The sequence below is a fragment of the Vombatus ursinus genome, unplaced genomic scaffold, assembly GCF_900497805.2.
Source record: "Vombatus ursinus unplaced genomic scaffold, bare-nosed wombat genome assembly UNPS02014779.1, whole genome shotgun sequence".
NCBI classification, from domain to species: Eukaryota; Metazoa; Chordata; class Mammalia; order Diprotodontia; family Vombatidae; genus Vombatus; species Vombatus ursinus.
In genome coordinates, this window is record NW_020954557.1 from 33187394 (window position 1) to 33208437 (window position 21044).

The 21044-nt window shown below is 39.7% G+C and overlaps 1 protein-coding gene across 1 annotated transcript in view; it reads left to right on the forward strand.

Annotated features, from left to right (window-relative positions):
- Positions 1-3322: 3322 nt before the first annotated feature.
- Positions 3323-21044, forward strand: part of CERKL (ceramide kinase like) — a 181238-nt gene continuing 163516 nt past the window's right edge. Inside the window, exon 1 of the mRNA XM_027865957.1 lies at positions 3323-3572. Within this exon, the coding sequence (XP_027721758.1) occupies positions 3323-3572 (250 nt within the window). The remainder of the gene's footprint in view (positions 3573-21044) is intronic.

The window sequence follows — 21044 nt, forward strand, 5'->3', positions numbered from 1 at the left end:
AGAGAGAGAGAGAGAGAGAGAGAGAGAGAGAGAGAGAGAGAGAGAGAATACTGAGACATTAATTTAAAAAAAAATCTGTAGTATGGGAACAAGTGGGCTGAATTTGTACTCTGTACACCTAGATTCAAAACCTACCTCATACAGTAACTACCTCTATGGCCATAGGTACACAGAAGCATAAGGCCTCAGTTTCCTCATCTACAAAATAGAGATCATAATGTTTTACACTACATACTTCACAGGAATGTTGTGAAGAAAGTACTTGGCAAATCTTAAAGTGATACATGAAATTGAGTTGCTATTACTATTAAGGAAAATCAGTGGGATGCCCAAAGAAAGTAGAATATCCCCAGATATTCCTGCCTTTTAATACTGGTCAAATTTCCAAGCAATGGTCTTTTTTCCCCATGGTCTTCATTGCTTTTGGCTATTTGTCCTGATTAGTGCTTGAAGAATGCTTACCTATCTCTATGGAGGAAGTCTTAAGAAATAAATACATAGATAAAGCACTTATTAAGCTCTTACTATAGCACAGGCATTGTGCTAAGTACTAGAGATACAAATACAAGCAAGAGAGACAGTATCTGACCTCAGAAAGCTTATATTATAATAAAGGAAGACAACATATAAAAAGGACCTAGAAAGGAAAGGGCATACTTAGAGGTCTGGTGGGGAGGGGAGGGAAAGATAAGCATGATGGCCAGAATGTTATTAGTGTGGTATAGAGATGGCTGGGAAGTCATAGCAGCTATTTTGCCCTAATTGCTTAGATCATCAATGAGGCTTCAATATTCCAAGAAGTTCCAGTTTTGTTGATCATCTGTCAGTTGTAAATACACAAAGTTGATTGCAGAATCAAAACTCATTAGACAGACAACAGAAGCTCTCTTAAAATAACAACTGGGAAGCTAACCCCCTTGAAGCATGCAGTTTGTTCAGAAAGTAGCTAGCTGGGACCAGATCAAGCTGATCTCTGCTCTCAGCTTCAGCTGGAGACTTACGTACTCATTTTCAGGACACTAAACAAGATGTGTATCAACTTGACAAGCTTATAAGGACTTGATATTCAAAAGGAAGTTGGCTGGCTCTCAAGACATAAAGTCTGAGTCCCTGGCTCATTCAGAGTTTGATTGGACCCTGAGATAATTCCTATACTTAATTCAGGTTTCCTGGAAGTAACTGATCTTTACCTCATCAGCCATCTAACACCATTTTTGAAGGAAGCAAGGTGGTGATACAATAAGAAAAGTCCAGCCTGGGACCATGAGAGCTGAGTTCTTTTTATTTATTTCTTTATTTTTTGGTGAGGCAATTGGGGTTAAGTGACTTGTCCAGGGTTACACAGCTAGTAAATGTCAAATGTGGGTTTGAACTGACTCCAAGACAGACACTCTCTCCACCTAGCTGCCCCAAATTTCTATGGATTTGTTTATTTTTAGACACTCCCACCCCACCTCATTTGATTCAGCAAATGTTTATTGAGTACTTTATGAAAGGCCCTTGCTTAGTGCTGAGAATACCATGAGAAAAATAAAAGGGTCCTTCAATTTAAGGACAGACACAATATATACATATAAGAACACGAGATAATTTGAGGAAAACCAGCACTAATACCTGGATGGATCAACAAAAGTTTTTCATAGAGAATGGCACCTGAACTTAGCTCTGAAAAAAGTTTGAAAGTCTGGAAACAGATAGTCTAGAAGACAAGATGAACTGAATTTAGGTGTGATTAAGGTGAATGGAGAGAAGGCAACAGATATGAGAGATATTGTAGCAATAGAATTGAGAGGACATTGGGAGGGAGGGAGAGGCAAGGATTAAGGACTCAGGTTTCCATTTTGTGAAGACCTGTAGAATAGGTACTCTTGCCCCAGGCACCTGCCCAGGGAGCTAAATAACTTCAAGCCCTAGTGTTGGGGTCTCTGTCCCTTTCCAGGATAACTAACTGGTGTGAATACCTCCCCCCCATCCCAAACTGAAGCTGGGTGAGTCACTTATCTGTTTTATCTTTATATTTCTATATGCCTTTTTCCTCATTTGTAAAATGTAGATAATTACAGCATCTATCACATAGAGTTGTTGTAAGGATCAAATGAAATAATATATGTGAACTGATCTGTAGAACTTGAAAAACTCTGAGTGAGAGCAATTATTATTCATTATTATTTAAAGTTTCTGGTAATCTCCCAACTTGAATTAGCTAATCTCATAAATCTATGCTAATGTGAGAAGTCTTTAACTCCTTCCAGATAAGGTGAATTTAAATAGTGGTTCAAATATAAACATAAAATTTTAGAGCTAGGACAGACTTTGGAGCTTATATTGTCCGAACCCATTTTACAAATGAGATGAGTAAGGCCCAAAGAGGTGATTTGACTTGCCAAAGGTTATGGGTATTTAGTTACAGATCTGAGATGCCCACACTTATTGATAACTGTCAGCATACACGGATACAGCTGGTTGATCTCCAGAACAAATCTAAGATAGACGAATTGCTAGTGCAGAACAAACACCTGTTTTGGGAAGGTTTACATTCTCATATTATTCCGGAAAAACTTGAAGCAAAGAGACTAATCAGATGATTGCGGTCCAGGGGAGAGGCGATGAGAGCTCAAGCTGGGGTTGTGGCTGTGTGAGGCGATAAGCCTTCCAGTCTGACCTATTCTTTGCCGTTGCCCTCAGGGTTTTCATTATTTATGCTAATGACCTCTCTAATAATCTAACCTTTACAACTCTAGCACCTTGTTTCTCCAACTCACTGCAATCACACATGGGCATGGTCACTGTTGAGAAGACCTTCAAATCTTTTGGAACTGTGGCACCTCCAAGATCTGGATCTTTGAAATTGAAATGCCCAGCCTCTTCTTGCACCTCTCCCACGATCTCATTTGCATTAAGCCTACTCTTTTCAAGTATTTGTGAAGGGCCTGCCGCGTCTAGCTAACGTAGAAGAGGGATTAGATTTGTTCTGCTCAGCCCCAGAGGCCAGAGCGAGGAGCCATGGCTGCAAATTGCAGACTAGCAGACTTCGGCACGCGCACGCGCGCGCCGAGGGCTCCTTAGGTCCTTAAAGAACACCTAGATTTTTGTTAGGGTAGAGCGAGGTACTTTCCAAGTCGCCCGCGGGGAGCGAGGCACGGGCGCGCGCAGGGAGGGAGGGGCGGGTCTCCCGCCGTGCACACGTTGCTCGCCCCCGCCCCCGAGGGGAGGGCGCGCGCTGTTGCTAAGGCGACGACGGACGCGCTGGAAGAACTCGGCCGCCGCTTCCGCGAGCCCTCCCGGGATCCTTCTTGGGCCCGAGTCCGTCCTAGGCTCCGCCATGCGCCGTCTGGCCAGGGGCCGGGTGAGCGCCTTGGCCGGGGGCCCGGAGGGCGGGAAGCAGCCGGCTGGAGCCGAGGCTGGGCCACCTCCGGTGCTGCTTCCATCCGCGCAGCCCGTGCCCGCGGCCGAGCGCATCCTGCAGCGGGGGATCTTTGAGATCGACGGGAGGAGCTGCGACGTGGTGCTGAGCGACAGCGTCCTGTGGTGGAGGCCTATCCAGCCCGAGCGCCCCGCTGCCCCCGCGGCCGGTGAGTGGCCTCGCGCGGCGCCGCTCCTCTCCCGGTGCCGCCCCCGCCCCCCGCCCCGGCGGCTCCCCCCGGCCAGGCGCCCCTTGGGGCTCGTCCTTCTCCTCCCCTCCCCCGGGCACCTCTCGGGCAACCGCGTCCTGAAGCCTTCCGCAGGGCGCGCCACTCCACGCGTGCCGCCTGGTCCCGCGTGTCCGCCCGCGCTTCGCCAAGCCGTCCCCGCCTGGTGCATTTGGAGCCTGCGCCGCACCTGCTGCCCAAGGTGCACCAGGGACGCGGGGTCTGAAGCCCGAAGGCAAACTGACTTTTCAGTTGAGAAGAGCTTTTAAAGTTGTAAAAAAAAAAAAAACCAAACAAAAAAAAAAACCATGCTTTTTATTTGTTTTCTGTTTCTGAAACCACCGACATATATGGCATTCTCGGTGACTAGTTTTGCCTTCACTTCTGTGACTAGGAGAGTTGAGTCTGTGCGCCTGAGAACCAGGAGCTGAATTCGGTGACCTAGCCAGGGCCTCTGTAACTCTACCGTGACTTAGCCAGGTACGAAGAATTGCGGAGGAAGGAAAAATGGGGTGCTTGGAAATCAGGGAGTGTGGCTATGGTAGAAAGAGCCCAGCCACTGAAGTGAAGGGAGGCCTGGGGTCCCGATTCAACTCTCCAAAGAGTAGGATAAGGGACTATTATTAACTTTTTTGTATCATGGACCCCTTTGGCAGGAGACTGGTGAAGCCTATGGACACCTCAGAATAATGTTTTTAAATGCATAAGATAAAACGAGGAGTATTACAAAGGAAAAAAATACTTTGGAATATAGTGATCAAAATTTTAAAAAGAAATACGTTTATAAACCTCAGGTTAAGAATAATGTGACCATGGGCAAGTCACTTGACTTCTCCAAGCCTCAGTTTTTCCATCTATAAAGTAGGGATAATACCTGTAGTGTGAGGCTCAATGGCCTCTCCACCAGGAAGACCTAGGTTCAGGATCCCCTTCTGATACATACTAGTTGTGTGACCCCTGGCAAGTCACTTAACCCTGGGCATACTAGTTACGTGACCCTGGGCAAATATCAGTGCTCTAAGCAACAGAGAAAATGCCTACCTGTATAGGTAGGGGAAGTTCTTTCCTGGGAGTTCTCTATCCCTTCCAATGAGCCTTCTTTGTAAAATGCTTTGCAACTTTTATGTTCTTATATAAATGTCCATTTTTATATCCTCTGGGAACTTCACCTAATTGCAATCCATCTATCACAATTCTCCTTCGTCATCCTAGTGCCAATGACTGGCACTTAGTAGGTGCTTAATAAGTACTTGTTAATAGATAAAACAGTTGCCTGTGGCTCAGAGGGATTAAGTGAGCCACAGTCATATAGCTAGCAAGTGTCTGAGGTGAGATTTGCACCTGTTTTTGACTCTCGAGTCCCACACTCTATCCAGTACACCATGCTGCTACCTAATTCTAATATTCTCTCTCAAATTTATTGTTAGTAGATTTGCCCTGGCAAGTTTGTACAATTACCTGCATTGGTTTTTGCTGATTCATTTTTGTCAACCTGATCATTATTTAAGGAATAGTTTACATTATGTTAGTTGTAATGTAATGGGATAAAATAGTCTACAGTACAATGTAAGTAGTTTACAAAGGGAAAGCAACAAGCATATATTAAGCATTTACTGTATGCCAGGCACTGTGCTAAGTAATAGGAATATAATTAAAAACCAAAAGATAGTCCCTCCCCTCAAGGAGCTTACACTCTAAAGAGAGAAGACAGCAGGAAAAAGGGAAAAGATTCACTCCAGATCTCTGTTTGAAGTAGATTAGTATAAAGCATTAAGATGTTGGAGACAGGATCTTGTCAAGCTGTTCTCACTGAATAAAAATGTCTTTACTTTTTTTTAATTTTAAGCATAAACATTCCCTTTTTTTGTTGGAAAACAAAACATAACATTCTGTTACTATAATTCAACCAAAATAAGTGACTGGCTTAGAAACCTCTTGTAAGCAAAAGAAAAAAAAAATAAAAACAGTGGCATTAATTAATCAAAGGCCATTGCCTATCTTGAATGACTATAAATAATACTGAATATATGAAGTTAAAACTTATTTTAGATTGTGAATTGCCCTGTATTGAACAATTAACTTAACTTTTGATGTAGATAAAAGGCTTGTGTGGCAATACAGGCAAGTCTCCCAATTACAAGAATTGTGTTCTTAAAATTAGTTATTTGTAACTCTTCGTGTATTTTTTCCCTCTAGAAACATTATTATATTTGGTAGTTAGGTTCACAGACTAGTCCCCAAAAGTCTTTTGAAAGTCTCAGAAATAGTTTAGATTTCCTAGGTGTAGGGAGACTCCCTTTATCAATTCAAAGTGTGGTCACAGTTCAGCTATTTGTAGTCTTAGTTGCCTGGGCCACTGTTGCAATAGTGATAATACAACAGAAAACATAATTGAATAAGAAATAGTGCTTTATTTTTAATGCTTGTTGATTGAGGAAAAGTAGGTTTAATTAAAGGAAAGTGAAACTGTAAGTGAATATTTTTTTGTGGACAATGCAAAAAGGAATTCTGACTCTTTGAGGGGTTATAGAGATTCTTTCAATCAACAGACATGTGTTAATCATCTGATATGTGCAAAGTACTGTGCCAGAGATTTAAAGATTAAAAAGTCACATAGGCATTGGGGATGGTGAAAAAGGAAGAGGGATAGAAAGATGTACACAAAAATAATACAGATAAATACATGAATTTTTAAAAAAAAGTGGCACAAGGGGATTTGAGAAGGGCAGGGATCATTTATAGTTAGGGTAGATGATTAGGATCAGATAGTGTCATTACCCTAGGACAACTTGTGTGCAGCTAGAATGGAAAATAATTTTAAGGTACATAGAAGAAGTAGAAGGCCATGCACAACTTGCTTTTCATATACATCAGACCAAAAAAAGCAACCCTGATGTTTAATACTTACTTTATTATCTTAATTAATGCATGAAATAGGGGCAGCTAAGTGGTGCATGGATAGAGCACTGGCCCTGGATTCAGGAGGACCTGCGTTCAAATCTGGCCTCAGATACATGACACTTAGCAGCTGTGTGAACCTGGGCAAGTCAGTTAACCCCATTGCCAACCCCCCCAAATGAGTGAAATAATTGATATTTTTCTGAGGACACCCAAAATTGCCAAATTTTGCTACTGCCAAAATGGCCACTCATCACTTTTCTTGTTGGCAGGGTAAATTAGGCTGTCTGTGAAGACTGAAAGCTTCTTATTGGGTTCAAATGAGACTTGGAATGAAATAACTTTCTCTTGTATTTGCAATATTTTTTTAGTATGAATGATCAATCAGTAAAAATTTATTAAGTTCCTACTATGTGTCAGGCTCTGTACTAAGTGCTTGGGGTACAAAAAAAGGCAAAAGACAGTCTCTACCCTCATAACTTTGCCCTACCGTGAAGAGGTCCTACCTCACTTTCTCATTCTTCTGTCTTTTAACTGCAACCTCATTATAAGGAGCAACTCTACAACAGATCCACTGGTTCTAGATCTCCCAGCTTTGTATTTTGCCTACAGTTGCACACTTGCCAATATGCTCTTATTTCTAGTTGCTTTCCAAACAGAGAAATCACTACACAGAAAATGCAGTTGCTACATTCTGTTGCATCAGGACGGGGTTAGATACAGGGTGAAACAGCTTTGTAGGGCTCTAATTGAGCAAGAACTGTTATTTTTAGGAAATGAGCCTGTGCAAGAGATAACACTGTTTTATATATGTATGTATATATATATACACATATATATATAAATTATATGATTTTTCTTATTTTCAGTGTTTTTTCAAATATGAAGCATTTATTTTTTCCATCCTACCATGACCTCCCCTTCTTTACTGGGTGGAAAAAGGAAAAACAGAACCCTTGCATAAGAGTAATAAACATACTTAAGCAAAACAAATTTCTAAATTAGCTGTTTCAAAAAATGTGTCATTCTGCATATTAATCCATCACTTCTATTAGAAAGTAGGTTTCTTCATCACTCATTCTCTTAATTGGTTCATGATTGATCATTTTGTTGATTAAGGTTCTTAAGTCCTTCAAAATTTTTTTTACAATGTTGATGTTATAGTATAAATTGTTCCCTGATTCAGCTCATTTCACTTTGCATAAGTCCATACAAGTCTTCCCAGATTTCTCTGAGCCTAGCTCTTTCTTCATTTCTCGTGGAACAATAATATTCCATGACATTCATGTGCCATAATTTGTTCAGTCATTCCCCTCATTAATGTACATTCCCTTAGTTTCCAGTTCTTTGCCATCACAAAAATGCTACTATAAATATTTTGTACATATGAGGAGGACCTTTTCCCCTTTCTTTGATCTCTTTGGTGTATAACCCTAGTGGTGGTATCACTACTAGTGTCTGGGTCAAAGAATATGAACAGTTTAATAACTTTTTTGGGCATAGTTTCAAATTGCTTTCTAGAATGACTATACCAGTTCTTGGCTCCAACCTTAGTGTGCCAGTGCTCCCATTTGCCTGTAGCCCCACGAAGGGGAATTTCCCTGAAGTTTTTAGTGTAGCAGGCTGGGGACAGGGACATGATGGAGATTGTCCCTCCCTTCATGTCTTCCTAGAATCTTTTCCTTCAGCAATCTGAAATGAAGTTGGCCTTTCCCATCATCCTTTTCAAAGCTGGAAGCCAAAAGTGCCCAAAGTGACTCAAATCTTGAAGAGTCCTGAAAATGACGGAAGAGATCTCCTCTTCTCTTTCACTCTTGCTAACTCCACTCACTTCTCATGCAGGGTATTCATCTCCATCAATGAACAAGAAGCCCCAAACCAGAAGTTGCACTGGGATTGCACATTCTGTCCCCATTTGTCTCAAGATCTCTTCCTTGGACCCATGCCCTTTCACTCCCCCAGGTGCCAGTTGCCTCTAGGAATTCTAACTCACGCCTTTCTGAGGTAAGGATGAAGGGTCTTTTCAAGCACCACATCCCCCAGAGAACACACATAGCACAAAGTCTCCATCTTCCTTCACAGAATATTTGTTTTTACCCTAAGGAGTATTTGCCAGTCCTTCCACCATTAAAACAAGATCTACCTCTTTCCCCTCCCTTTTCAGTCCTTCCTCCCTCCTCCTCATCCACTCCTCTGCAGGTGCTTCTCTTCCTAAGAGACCATGACGGCCCCCTTTCCTCATTTCTAACCCTTGATTTGAACTGAGCTTATCAGACACTTCATTCTATTCCCCTGTGCCCTCTCTTCCCTTTCATGCACTTCCTATTTTGTGATGTATCTCCTCCTCCCCCAACAAAATCAGTTCACCTGTATGCAGGTGTTGCAAGGTTCTGTCTGTAATGCTCCAGGCCTGTATCTCTTCTGTTACCTACACCTGACTCTCCACTTCTCTCTCTCGTCTCTTTGTGTACATTGAGAAAGAATAGTCTTGCTGGTCTCTGCTGTCACTCTGTTGCTATTGCTGCCTTTGGCTACTGCTTTTATTCTCCCCTCCCCTTTGTTTCTGTTGACCCAGGTATTTGAGAAAGTAAATCATCTCTTCAGGTGTGGTTTTCTTTCTAAGAATGTTTCAAATGTCTCTTTATTTTTAAATGTTCATCTTGTTTTCATTTATGATTAAGTTTAAATTTGCAGGGTGGTCACCTTTGGCTGCATCCTCCCCCCTCCCCATTTATTTTAAGGATACATCATTCCAATTCCTTCTGTGTTTTTTGATGGATACAGAACCATCTGGTAATATTTGAATTTCCTTTCCTTTTTATTTAAAATTCTTTAAAGCTCTTGGTGGGTAGCTGGGTGGCACAGTAGATAGAGTGCCAGACCTGGAGTCAGGAAGACTCTTCTTCCTGAGTTCAAATCTGATCTCAGACACTTACTAGCTGTGTGATCCTGGGTACGTCACCTAACTGTTTGCCTTAGTTTGCTCATCTGTAAAATGAGTTGGAGAAGGAAATAGCAAACCACTTCAGTATCTTTGCCAAGAAAACCACCAATGGCATGGTCATGAAGAGTCAGACACGACTGAAAAATGACCGAACAACAACTGAAAGTTTTTGGTTGCTTGTAGGGCTTACCCCCTCACCCCCTTTTTTTTCTGAATTGACTTCTTAAATTTTACCCAGAAATTTTCAGCCTTGGTGATGGTTGTTGTTATTTTTCATGGAGGCCATCTATGATTTCTTTCAAATGGTATTTCATTTTCTCAGAAGTATTCAGAAGTTCTGGGTCATTTTCTTATATTCTTTCTTGCATTAGGGTGTTCAGGGTTTTTGACTTCTGGAAACCTGTAATCCTTAGCTGTCTCTATGCAGCCTGTCTTCAAAATCTGGTTGCTTTGTTGGAGAGAGAGCACATTTTTTTAATGTCGCTGTTTTTTGTTTCTCTTATTCTAGACTGTTTCTTTGCATTCCAAATCAGTTGTTGTCTTTTTTGTTTCTTGAACGAGACTTGCCGTAACAGATTCAAGTATAGTCAAGCCTCAACAATTACTGCATTTAACTTTCACAACTTCAAGCATTCCCATGATTTTTTATTTTATTAGTTGCCTCATTTTTACTTTCAGGGCTAACCCTACATGTTAGGCCATGTGTAGTAGAGGAAAAAAAGAATTGTACTACTCTTTCTTTCCTTTTAAACTCCTCTTCATGATCAACCCTCTGAGCTTAGGGTTTGTTTTGCTTTTGACTAATCCCTCTCTATAAATACTCTCAATCTTGTTTTCCCTCTTTCCCTGTATCTGTTTCTTTCTGCTTCCTTGTTGATTTTAATGCATTTCTACATCAAATACTTTGTGTGTTTTGTACTCTTCTTTGACCAGTTCAGATAAAAGTGAGGTTCAAGTGATGCTTGCTTTCTATTCCTTCCTCATTTTTATAAATTTCTATTTGTACCCCCTAAATATGTGAGATTAGGCCTACTGTTCCTCTTTCTTTCCCTTGTGTATCCTTTCCTCCCTACTATTCCTTTCTTCACTTAAGATCATCAAAACAAAACAAAAATCCGTTTAAGGCCCTGTGCCTTATTTAACTCCGTCTATGACCCTGAAGGCATTACAATTACTAGAGGATGCTTCTATGATTCCCTCTAGCCAATGCCCTAAGAATGTAAATATTTCATTTTTATAAAGTCTTTTCCCATTTGATCATTCATTTAACTTTTTATGTTTCTCTTTACACCTGTGTTTATACTTCAGAATTTCTACTCAGTTCTGATCTTTTCATCAGGATGGCTTTGTTATTGTTTGGTTGTTTTTTCGGTTGTGTCCGAGGTGTCATGACTCCTTTTGTGGTTTTCTTGGCTAAGATACTGGAGTGGTTTGCTGTTTCCTCCTCTAGCTCATTTTGCAGATGAAAAAAGGAGGCAAACAGGGTTAAGTGACTTGCCCAGGGTCACACAGCTAGTAAGTGTCTGAAACCAGATTTGAACTCAGGAAGAAGAATCTACCTGACTCCAGCCCCGGCACTCTGTCCACTGTGCCAACTAGCTGTTCCAGGAAGGCTTAGAAGTCCTCCATTTCATTAAAGATCCATTTCCCCCTGTAGGTTTATACTCAGTTTTTGGGGTAATTTTTTTTTTCGGTTGTAAGACTTTCTCTTATGCCTTCTGGAATATCACATTCAATGTTTTTTGCTGCTTTCTTGTGGTAGCTGTTGGTAGTCTTGTGTGCTACTCAGTGTGGTTGCTCAGTTCTTGAGCTCTTTCTGACTGCTTGCATATTTTCTTTGCCCAGGAAATGCTAGATTTTGACTCTATCATTCCTGGGAGTTTTCATTTATAGGTTTCTTTCTGTTGCCAGTGGATTCTATTTTTACTTTGTCCTCTGGTTATTGTAATAGGATATCTAGGGTCTTTTTTTTTGTCATGGCATTCAGATAGTTTGTTGATTCTTATATTATCTCTTCTTGATCTGTTTCCCTAGTCAATTGTTTATGCTATGAGATATCTTATATTTTCTTCCATTTTTTCATTATTTTGATTTATTTTAATAGTTATTCTTTGTCTCATGGAGAGTCATTAACTTCTATTCGGTCCATTTGGTCAAGGAGTCTGTTACTTGAAGTAAGGTTGTATACTTCTTTTGCTAAGCTTTTAATTATTTTACCCAGTCTTTCCCCCATAGCTTTCATTACCTTCCCCATTTCACTCTTCTGTTGCTCTCATTTCATTTATATCATCACTTTTAACTCTTTAAAAATCTCTTGCATCATTTCTAAGAATTCTAATTGATATGGAAAATAAATCTCTATTTTTCCTTGAGGCTTTCATTGTAGGTGTTTTGAAGTTATTTTCTTCTGAGTTTGTGTTTGGGGCATCTCTGGTATCATACTAATTCTTTATCTTTTTTGTTTACTTATTCTTCCAATGATCTATAGTGAGCAATCTGGTTTTGCACTGGGGTAGGGGCTGAATCTGTTGTCCTTGCCTCCTGGGAGACTGCACCTTACTCTAATGTCCTGAGTGGGCAACTGATTCCATGATCTACTCTGGGGAAGTCCTCCACTTGAGGCTGTGGGCAATGAATCTGGACTAAGTTGAAACTACTTCTGTCTTCTCTTGATGGAGGAAGCTAGGAGAAAAAGAACTGTCCTCTCCCAGGCTCTCACCAATTCTGCCCCTCATACAAGCACAATGCATCAAGTAGAATCATTCTTTCCAGTAAAGAAGAGAGTCTTATGCAAATACCTAGAATCAAACCTGTTTGAGATTTTACACACACACACACACACACACACACACACACACACACACACACACACTTTCCTAAGGTGTATTCTGAGGTCTTAGATGTCTGTAATAATTTGAATGCCTTCCGAATTCTGTGTTTCTGATTATTCATTGGCTGATATTTTTTTTTGAAAAAGAAACTTGAATACCAGTATTTGCAGTGGTTTTGCCAAAGTTTCATCCATAGAGAATCTAAATCTAAAGTGATATTGCTTCCTTGTGACCTATTTTTCCAGGAAATATTACTACAAAATGCCTCACCAAACACTGAAAAGTCTTATAATGTTAAATGTAGTTTATGGGTTAAGTCTGCTGGATATTTCATATGCCACTCTAACCAAAGGACTATTGTTGACCAATAATCAGTCTTTCATTGATCAGCTTAGTCCTTAAACCAATATTCCAGGCTGGATTAAAATGATTATTTCCCTCTTAAATATATTTGGACTTTCAGTATTTCAACTTCATAAAGTTATTTAGATAATAGTTTAAGTATAATTCAGTTGATGTCCCCCAAAGATTTTGGGGTCAAACAGTCTTATAAGTTAAATTCTCAAAAAAACCTCTTCAAACCTGTGATATTAGATTGTAAATGAAGGTGTGATGTTCAGACATCAAAGACAAGTTCAAATTTGTGAGTTTTGTGATCTATGGCATCACTTCCATGTGACCATTATAGAATTTCAGGTTTCTACTAATGGCATGTATTATATTAAACTCTACCACTTATGTTTTTTTTTTTAACATTCTCCCATGCTGTGAGTCAGTATCCGAAGCCCCTTTAAAAACCACCTAAAGTTGAAAAAGCTCAGGGAGAGAATTTCTGATTTCCTCAGTTATTTAGCTCAGAGATATCAAATGGGTTGGGGAGGGTTCAACACTCTCAAATTCTGCCTGAATGAGATTAAAATGTAATTGGGAAATATTTAACAAAATAAATAAAAATGTGGTAAATAATATATAATGTTAATATGTGGTTTTCTAAGTCAATATGTCCCCACAGCAATCCTTATATATGGTTTAGTGGCCCTATTTCTATTTGAGTTTGACACCATTGATTTAGATCACATCCTGAGTAGCAGTCCCAATTCTTTTTAAAGTATTTAATTATTTCCATGGGTATGATTTTCTCAGGATAGACTATTTTGCCCCTGTTCTGGGCCAGGTGTGACTTTGGCTTGACTTGGGGTTCAATTGGGTGCAACTTCCCCTCACCCAAGGGTGTGCTGGTGCCAGCTCCTATCGGTTCTGAGAGCTGATTTAAATTTTCAGTATGAGCATCTATATACCTTGAAAATTGGCATATGCTACAAAACAGGATTTGATTTTGTTGTTGTTATCAATTGTCTAGATTTAGTAAGTGATGGAGAAAATGTTAATGATGCAGATTAAATTTAAAAGTATATTGGAATTTTCAGAGAGCCAGTTGTTAAACATTTACTGGCACACTCTGTACTCTTTCCACTGTGCCCTTCCCTCCCCCTACCACTTCCTTTCCATGGGAGTCAGCACCCTGAGGAATCCCTGATTCTCCTGTGCTTTTATGCTTACGTGATTAAGAAGGTATGTCAACAGATTGTGCCTTAGTCCCCTGGGCCAAATATATCTTGAATACAGTTTCATTGCCTTCTAGTGATTGGGAGGAGATGATGCTCCTACCATAACCCCATCTTGAAAACAAAAGGAAACCCTTGATGTCCCTCAAGTTATAAATAGCTGGCTACATAAAGCTTTGAAAATCCTGTCTCTTCTATTTAAAATATGTATGATGGTGCCTCTCAAGTCTTAGTCTTTCATCACAAGTAAAGAAATTTTAGGCACTATTCTTTTACTCCTGATCATGCTGACCAAGCCTTTTATATAATTGAGAAAGCAATAAAGAATTATGAACCCTGCAAAAAGTCTAACCACTTTTATCAGTCTTTTATGCCACAGACAAAATGATCAGTCTGTAGATCAAACTAGTCTAAATACAGACCTCATACTGCTGATATTTCTTCCAAGGTTACAGTAAAATAGCACTGGCCAAATCAAACCAGACAGAAATATTCTTGTTAGTTGAAATGCCAGTCCTAAATGGTCTAAAAACAGGTCTGTTTATAAAGCCTTCTTTCTTTTATATTTAGGACAACAATAACTTGGTTTAGTGGGAACAGTGCTTAACTTAGAGTTATAGGACCCAAATTCACATACTGATGTGCTATTTACATTACTTGTGCAACTTTGGGCAAATCAGCTGGACCTCAGTTTCTTTATCTGTGTAAGGGCAACTAAGTGGCAAAATGGATATAACTCAGGGCCTGGAGCCAGGAAGACTCTTCTTCCTGAATTAAAATCTGGTATCAGACCCTTACCAGATGCATGACTTTGGGCAAGTCATTTAACCCTGTTCGCCTCAGTTTCCTCATCTGTAAAATGAGTTGGAGAAGGAAATGACAAACCAGTCCAGTATCTCTGCCAAGAAAACCCCAAGTGGGGTCACCAAGAGTCGGACACAACTGAACAACAGTAACAATAACATGGGACAGTTGGAGTAGATAGCCTCTAAAGTTCCTTTCAAATTGAGCTCTATGATTTTATTATGAACTTGATTTATCTATTAGACTATTTAGATAATTGTTCTGTACCTATAGCAAAAAGAAAAAAGAAAAAATAAGCCTGTTGTCTATGTTGGTAACATTGTTTTGTCACTCACTAGGAGTGAATTTGAATGCCAGGGTCCCATGACCTCTGACACAGGTATGCCTGAGAGAAGGTCTTAGAAGGGGTTGTCAGAGCTGCAGTTGTTGCTGACCTTTGACCCAGAATCTTAACTTATGTATGTATAATACATATAGTGTATGTATATATATGTACACACATATAAAAATATATTATAGGCAAACCTATACCAAATATCATCTTTTAGATTCTGTCTCTCCTTGCTTTTATACTATTGCCTTGTTGTTATTCAATTGTTTCAAACTCTTCCTGACCCCTTGTGGGGTTTCCTTTGGCAGAGATACTGGGGTGGTTTGTCATTTCCTTCTCCAGCTCATTTTACAGAAGAGGAACTGAGGCAAACAGGGTTAATTGACTTACTCAGGTTCACACAGCTACTAAGTGTCTGAGGCTGGATTTGAACTCAGGAAGATGAGCCTTCCTGACTTTAGGCCTGACACGCTATCCTACAGACAGCATAAGCATAGGAAAGAAGTTTGTTAGGGCTGTTATCAGCAACTGCTGCCCCTCCGCACTCTTAAGTCAGCTGCCTTACCTTAGGAGCTTAATCCTTTATTGGCTTATCCATATATGAAAGAGCAGTTTAGCATTAAATTAACTCTCTGAGGATATCTATTGTGCCACTTAGAGCATTAATTTTTTATCCGATGGAGAATATGAAATAATCTTGGCCAACAAGTTAGTTCATTCAGTTATTGGGGGGTTCATTTTGTAGCTAAATCATCATGACAGATAGGTACATCAGGATTCATTTCCACAGAAAATCAGTTGTTGTACAGGGTACATATACCCTGAGATTCTTTTATAGCAAAGACAGTAGTACTTGCCCAGAAAAAAATTTTCAGGCTCAAATTGTTTATTCTGTGTTGTCAGGTTCCGGATACTGAAGTCTGAACAAGTTGCTAGTCAAATTGCTCAAGCAGATTTAAAGCTCTTTTATCAAGAAAATATTGGCCCTATTTACAGGCCTTCTTGTGGCCCATCCCAAGCATAGGTGGGCTGGCTTTTCATGTTGTTAAGAATACAGAGTAGTCTCTAAAACTTTGGCTGGCAGAATGTTAAACCTGCTTCTCACAATGTGGTATCTAAAGGATGTGTTTCCTTCTTTAATCAACAACACAGGATCAACACTTCTAGCACTTAGTGGGAAATTACAATGAATATACATTATAAGTTAATATACATTATAATGATTGCCTTCTAGCACTTGTCTGAGACTAACTTAAGAAATATGGTATTTCAGATAGCCCAATGGACGCACAAGTTGCTAGCTGGGATAATGCTGTGAGTTAGACCATATAAACATATAATTTAGACCTCAGTTTCCTTATCTCTAAAACGAATGAGTTGTAGTAGATAACCTTAGTGGTGCCTTACAGTTCTGAATCTCTGCTTCTCTAATATGATTCCATGATCTTGTGTTAGGTAGTCATTTCTCTAGGTTCATTGAACTTTGTTTCTACATTAAGTGTAGAATAGAAAATAGTTAAGTAGATTGTATCTTTTTACTATCAATTTAACACATATATCACTTGAATTTACCATTTAAAAGTCAATTTTGTGATATTTTACTCACAATCAACATGGTACATTTATCCTTTCATAACCTGGTAAATACCTCAGGAGTGTTCTTTGAATTGTCTAGAGCTAGGATTTGTGTACAAATAAGAAGAAACTAATGATCTACTACTTTTCAAGGCATTGGGGAGAATCATAATGGTCACCGCTCACTCCCTAGGTTCTTAACCAATTAATTCTCCCTTGTTCTTGGTTTAATTTCATTGCCTGGAGCTGCAGGGTTGTTGGCTTTTAATATTGTAAGGAAATCCCAATAAACAATTGTCCCTTATTGTCCCTTTTAAAAAATGGACTTAAACTTGAATCTTGAAAAGAAATTACATACATATGCCAACTTTCAGTCACATGTGATGTCCTTGTCTCAGATACAGATATGGAAAATCTCATTTCAAAAGCAATCTATTGCTTTAAGCATCAAGGAATTACTTGGTTAAAGAAGAAATAGTAATAAATCCAGATTCCTAGCTATCTATATGGTTGTTGTAAGAATCACATACTTTTACTTGGGCAAAAGGTAGCAATAACATGGCTACTGTTGGGGCAGAGAGAAGGAGGGGGCTTCAGGGGTTCTAGGTCAACTCAGGTAAGTAACCTAGGAGGTGAAAAAATTAAGTATGATGTAAGCATGATGTGGCCATAGGCCAGGCAGAATCTAATAGATAAGGAAAGTTTCAAGACCAGCAACAGTAGGAATAACCTTGTGAGAATCTGGATATGCAGAATCTTGAATTGTATTTTTCTGCTGTATGCCAAATAGACATACAAATAAAAACAAGGAACTAGGTCAGTTTGGGGTGGAATGACTAGAGTTTTGTGTCGGCTAAACATAGCATTTTGAAGTCAAAATTGGGAGCTGTGTTAGCCTGCAAAACAGAAGTAAGGTTCAGAGTCCAAATAAACAGGCTCCAGGCAGGAGCCTGAGGACCAGGGTAATTGGTGATACAGGCAGAAGTGTTTATAGGTTGGGGGGTGTATTTGCAGGTCTGTCCCTCATTTGATGCATAGAATGGCCTAGGCAGGAGCACAGTTTGCTCCTGTGTATGAATCAAGGCTTAACATTTAAGCCAGTAGTAAAGGAATAGGTGTTCAAACATGGATGTGGGGAAAAGTAGATAGGTCCATACTACATTACAACTGATACTGAATTGTAGGACAAGAACTGTCCAGTCTCATCTTTGATTTTAAACAGGCATGCTGGTTTAGACAGAAAAAAGCTGGCAAGTTGATTGTTTCTTCCAAGAACAAGGTACTGTTGGTGATTATAGCAGGGGCCCAGAACCACTGGGGAGCCCTCAGTTTTATCAGAGAGGAGCTTTAGGAAGTCAGTCACTTAGTACTCATTTATTAAGCATTTACTATGAGCCATGCAGTGTGTTAAGTGCTGTGGCTGCAAAGAAAGGCAGAAACAGTCCCTGCCCTCAAGGAACTCCCATTCTGATGGGGCAGATGACATGCAAATTGCTAGATCTGTATCAGCTACATACAGAATAGATGGTAGGTTATTTCTCGGGGGAAGTCACAAGCAACCAGGGAAGGTGGGAGGCAGGACACATCTGCAGAAGGTGGAATTTAATCTGAGTCTTGAAGGAAATAAGTGATTCTAAGAAGTGAAGAGGCATATGTCGTGTGTGAGAAGCAAGTAGACCAGTGTGGCTGCGTCACAGAAGGGGGTGAAGCATAAGAGGATTGGAAAGGTGGGATGGTGCCAGGCTACGAAAAGCCTTTAATGTTAAGTAAGAGACTTTATATTTTGTCCTAGAAGTAGTAAGAAGTCACTGGAGTTTATTAATTACTGGGGTGACGTGGTCAGACCTACTTTAAGGAAGCTGCCTTGGTGGCTGAGAGAAGAGCTTCTGCTGAGGAAGGGGGACTGGCTAGTGCCGGGCAATGCCGCGGTGATATTAGTGTCCTCAGTGGTAGCTGCAGCATGGGAAAATATGCTGAACGAATGAGTGAATGAATAAATCGTTCAGCAGGTCACATTTCCATCCTTGCAACAGGACCCTTAGTTTCCCTTGTTTATTTCCTAAACTTTAGACATTTGAGACCATAGGATTTTGCTAAATGACTCTTCTCTTGGATTTTGTCTTCTGGCAATTTCTTGGTTCTTATTGCTACTGTGATTCTTCCTTATTTGAGGTTACTGTCTGTAATATCTAACTTGGGGCATATACGTAAGCAGTCTATTCCTCCCATCCTTTTTTAACTCTTTTTATTAGATTTGTAAAAGACCTGGCAAATACATTGCTGCCAATCTTTGTTAAACATAGTGCATCTTTGGCCAAGAATCTGTCATCCCTACACTGTAAACCATGATCCAGGAATATAGCTTCCATTCTCTGATACCACCATCTTAGCCAGTTGTTCACTTTCCAAAATAATTTTTCTCTTCTGTGTCTGTGTCTTTCCAGTGGGAAACAAGTGAGGAAAACATGGCTTGTGTCCTGGTGTTTTTCCAGTTTCTTGCCCAATACTTCGTAAGTGTGAAAACTTTCAGATTGTGAAAGGCTTTAAATGTCAAACTGAGCAATTCGTATTTTGTCCTAGAATCAGTAGGGAGCTATGGAAGGCGCTTGAGCAGCAGATTGACATGGTCAGATTTGTGCTTTAGGAATGTTGTGATTTCAGAGTGTTGGAGAGAGGAGAGACTTGAAGCCGGGTTTTGAATTAGGAGCCTGTTCCAAAAGGCCAGGTGAGAAGATATGAGAATCTGGACTAATTTGGTGACCTTGTGAATAGAGAGAAAGCACTGGATGTGAGGAATATTGTGGAAGCAGAAGCAGGCAAACTTGGCAGCTGTTGAGACATGCTTTGCGGGTGGGGAGAGGGAGAGAGAGATAAGAGTCTGCATCTGTGGACCTGGGTGACTTGGGTCCTGACTGTAAACTTCATCTATAAAATGAAGGCATGGGACAAGGTGATTTCTAAGGCTCTTTTAGCAGCATGAAGGAGGCACAGTGTGGCCTACCTGTGAAAGAAGAAATTATAATAACTGTAACAAACACTTTTATAGTTCTATAAATTTTGCCAAACACTTTACATAAAACTTAATTCATCTGAGCTTCACAGGGACACTCAAATGAATTAAGGTATGTATAAAGTGCTTGGCAAAATTTCCATTCAGTAGGTGCTGTTATTATCCCCGTTTTACAGATGAGGAAACTGAAACTGAGAAGATAAGTGACTTGAACAGGGTCATGCAGCCAGCAACATTCAAACTCGGGTCTTCCTTGCTGCAAGTCTCACACTATGTCTACTGTACCACCTCGCTATCTTATATCCACTATGTCCTTCAGGTTCTTTATCATTTCAGCTTATGGGGTTTTCTGCTTTCTGAATTCTTAAAGCATTTGTGTTTTCAATATCATTTACTTTGCTGCACAGTTACCTTTTCTTTCCTCCCCTTCCCCCCTTCACAGGAACTCTCAGTTAATATTTTAACTATTAGGCATTGTCTGAGTTGTAACAAGGTGTGAATGATCAGTCCATACTTAACGATATTTTCATTTTAAGAAGATTTTGTTAACCCAAATGACACTCTGTTTTCTGGAATGTGTGTTGAAGGTAAGAGACTCTGCTGCTCCCATCTCCTTGGAGTCCTCTGCTCCAATTTATTTGGTCTCAGTTTGGGGGATGAAATGCTTTCTTAAAAAGCTGACCATAAGTAAAATTTTGTGAAATTGATATAGTATGATTCCCTCCCATCTCCTTTCTTTTCTCCTACTTCCTAGATTTCTCTACTTTGTAAGTTGAGGTTATGGAAAGCTCTTTATTCCATTATATTTCTGTGGGATTAAATGTGCTTTTATTATGAAATAAAATAATCACACCTCCATTACTGGTACCCATCTTCCTTAGATTTCTATTTAATGCTTACAGTTACATAATTTCTGCTTACATGATATCTTGCAGTCACTATTCTTTGTATAACTTTGACTTCAACTGTATTCTTTTAGTAAGTGGAAAAAAAACAAACTTGAGATAAACAAAACCTTAAATGTATCGTTTAGTCCTGTTAAAAAGTGTTGATTTTCTAGTGATTTAAGTTTACTTAAACATGCAATATATAAATATGGTTACATGAAAGCAGCTACAGAAAAATGTTAATGTAAATATAAAGATGTGAAAACCCAGATAATCAACTTTAAAACAACAATAAAAACTAGTGGTCATAAAGGACTTAGCAGAACACGATGCAGTCTGAGTATTAATCTACCCGAGCTATTTAGGAACAGATGTATGTGAAATGGATACGAGTAGTCTGTTTTGTATATCTAAAGTACGACATCTGTCAGTCTATCTTGTGGTCAGGAATAATGGAAAGAGGGGTTAAACCCCCAAATGACCTATTACCAGTACATTATTGAAGTACTAATTACCTGATCAAATTCAAAGCTTTTGGTCCGTCAATGTACATATCAAGAAAATGCCTGT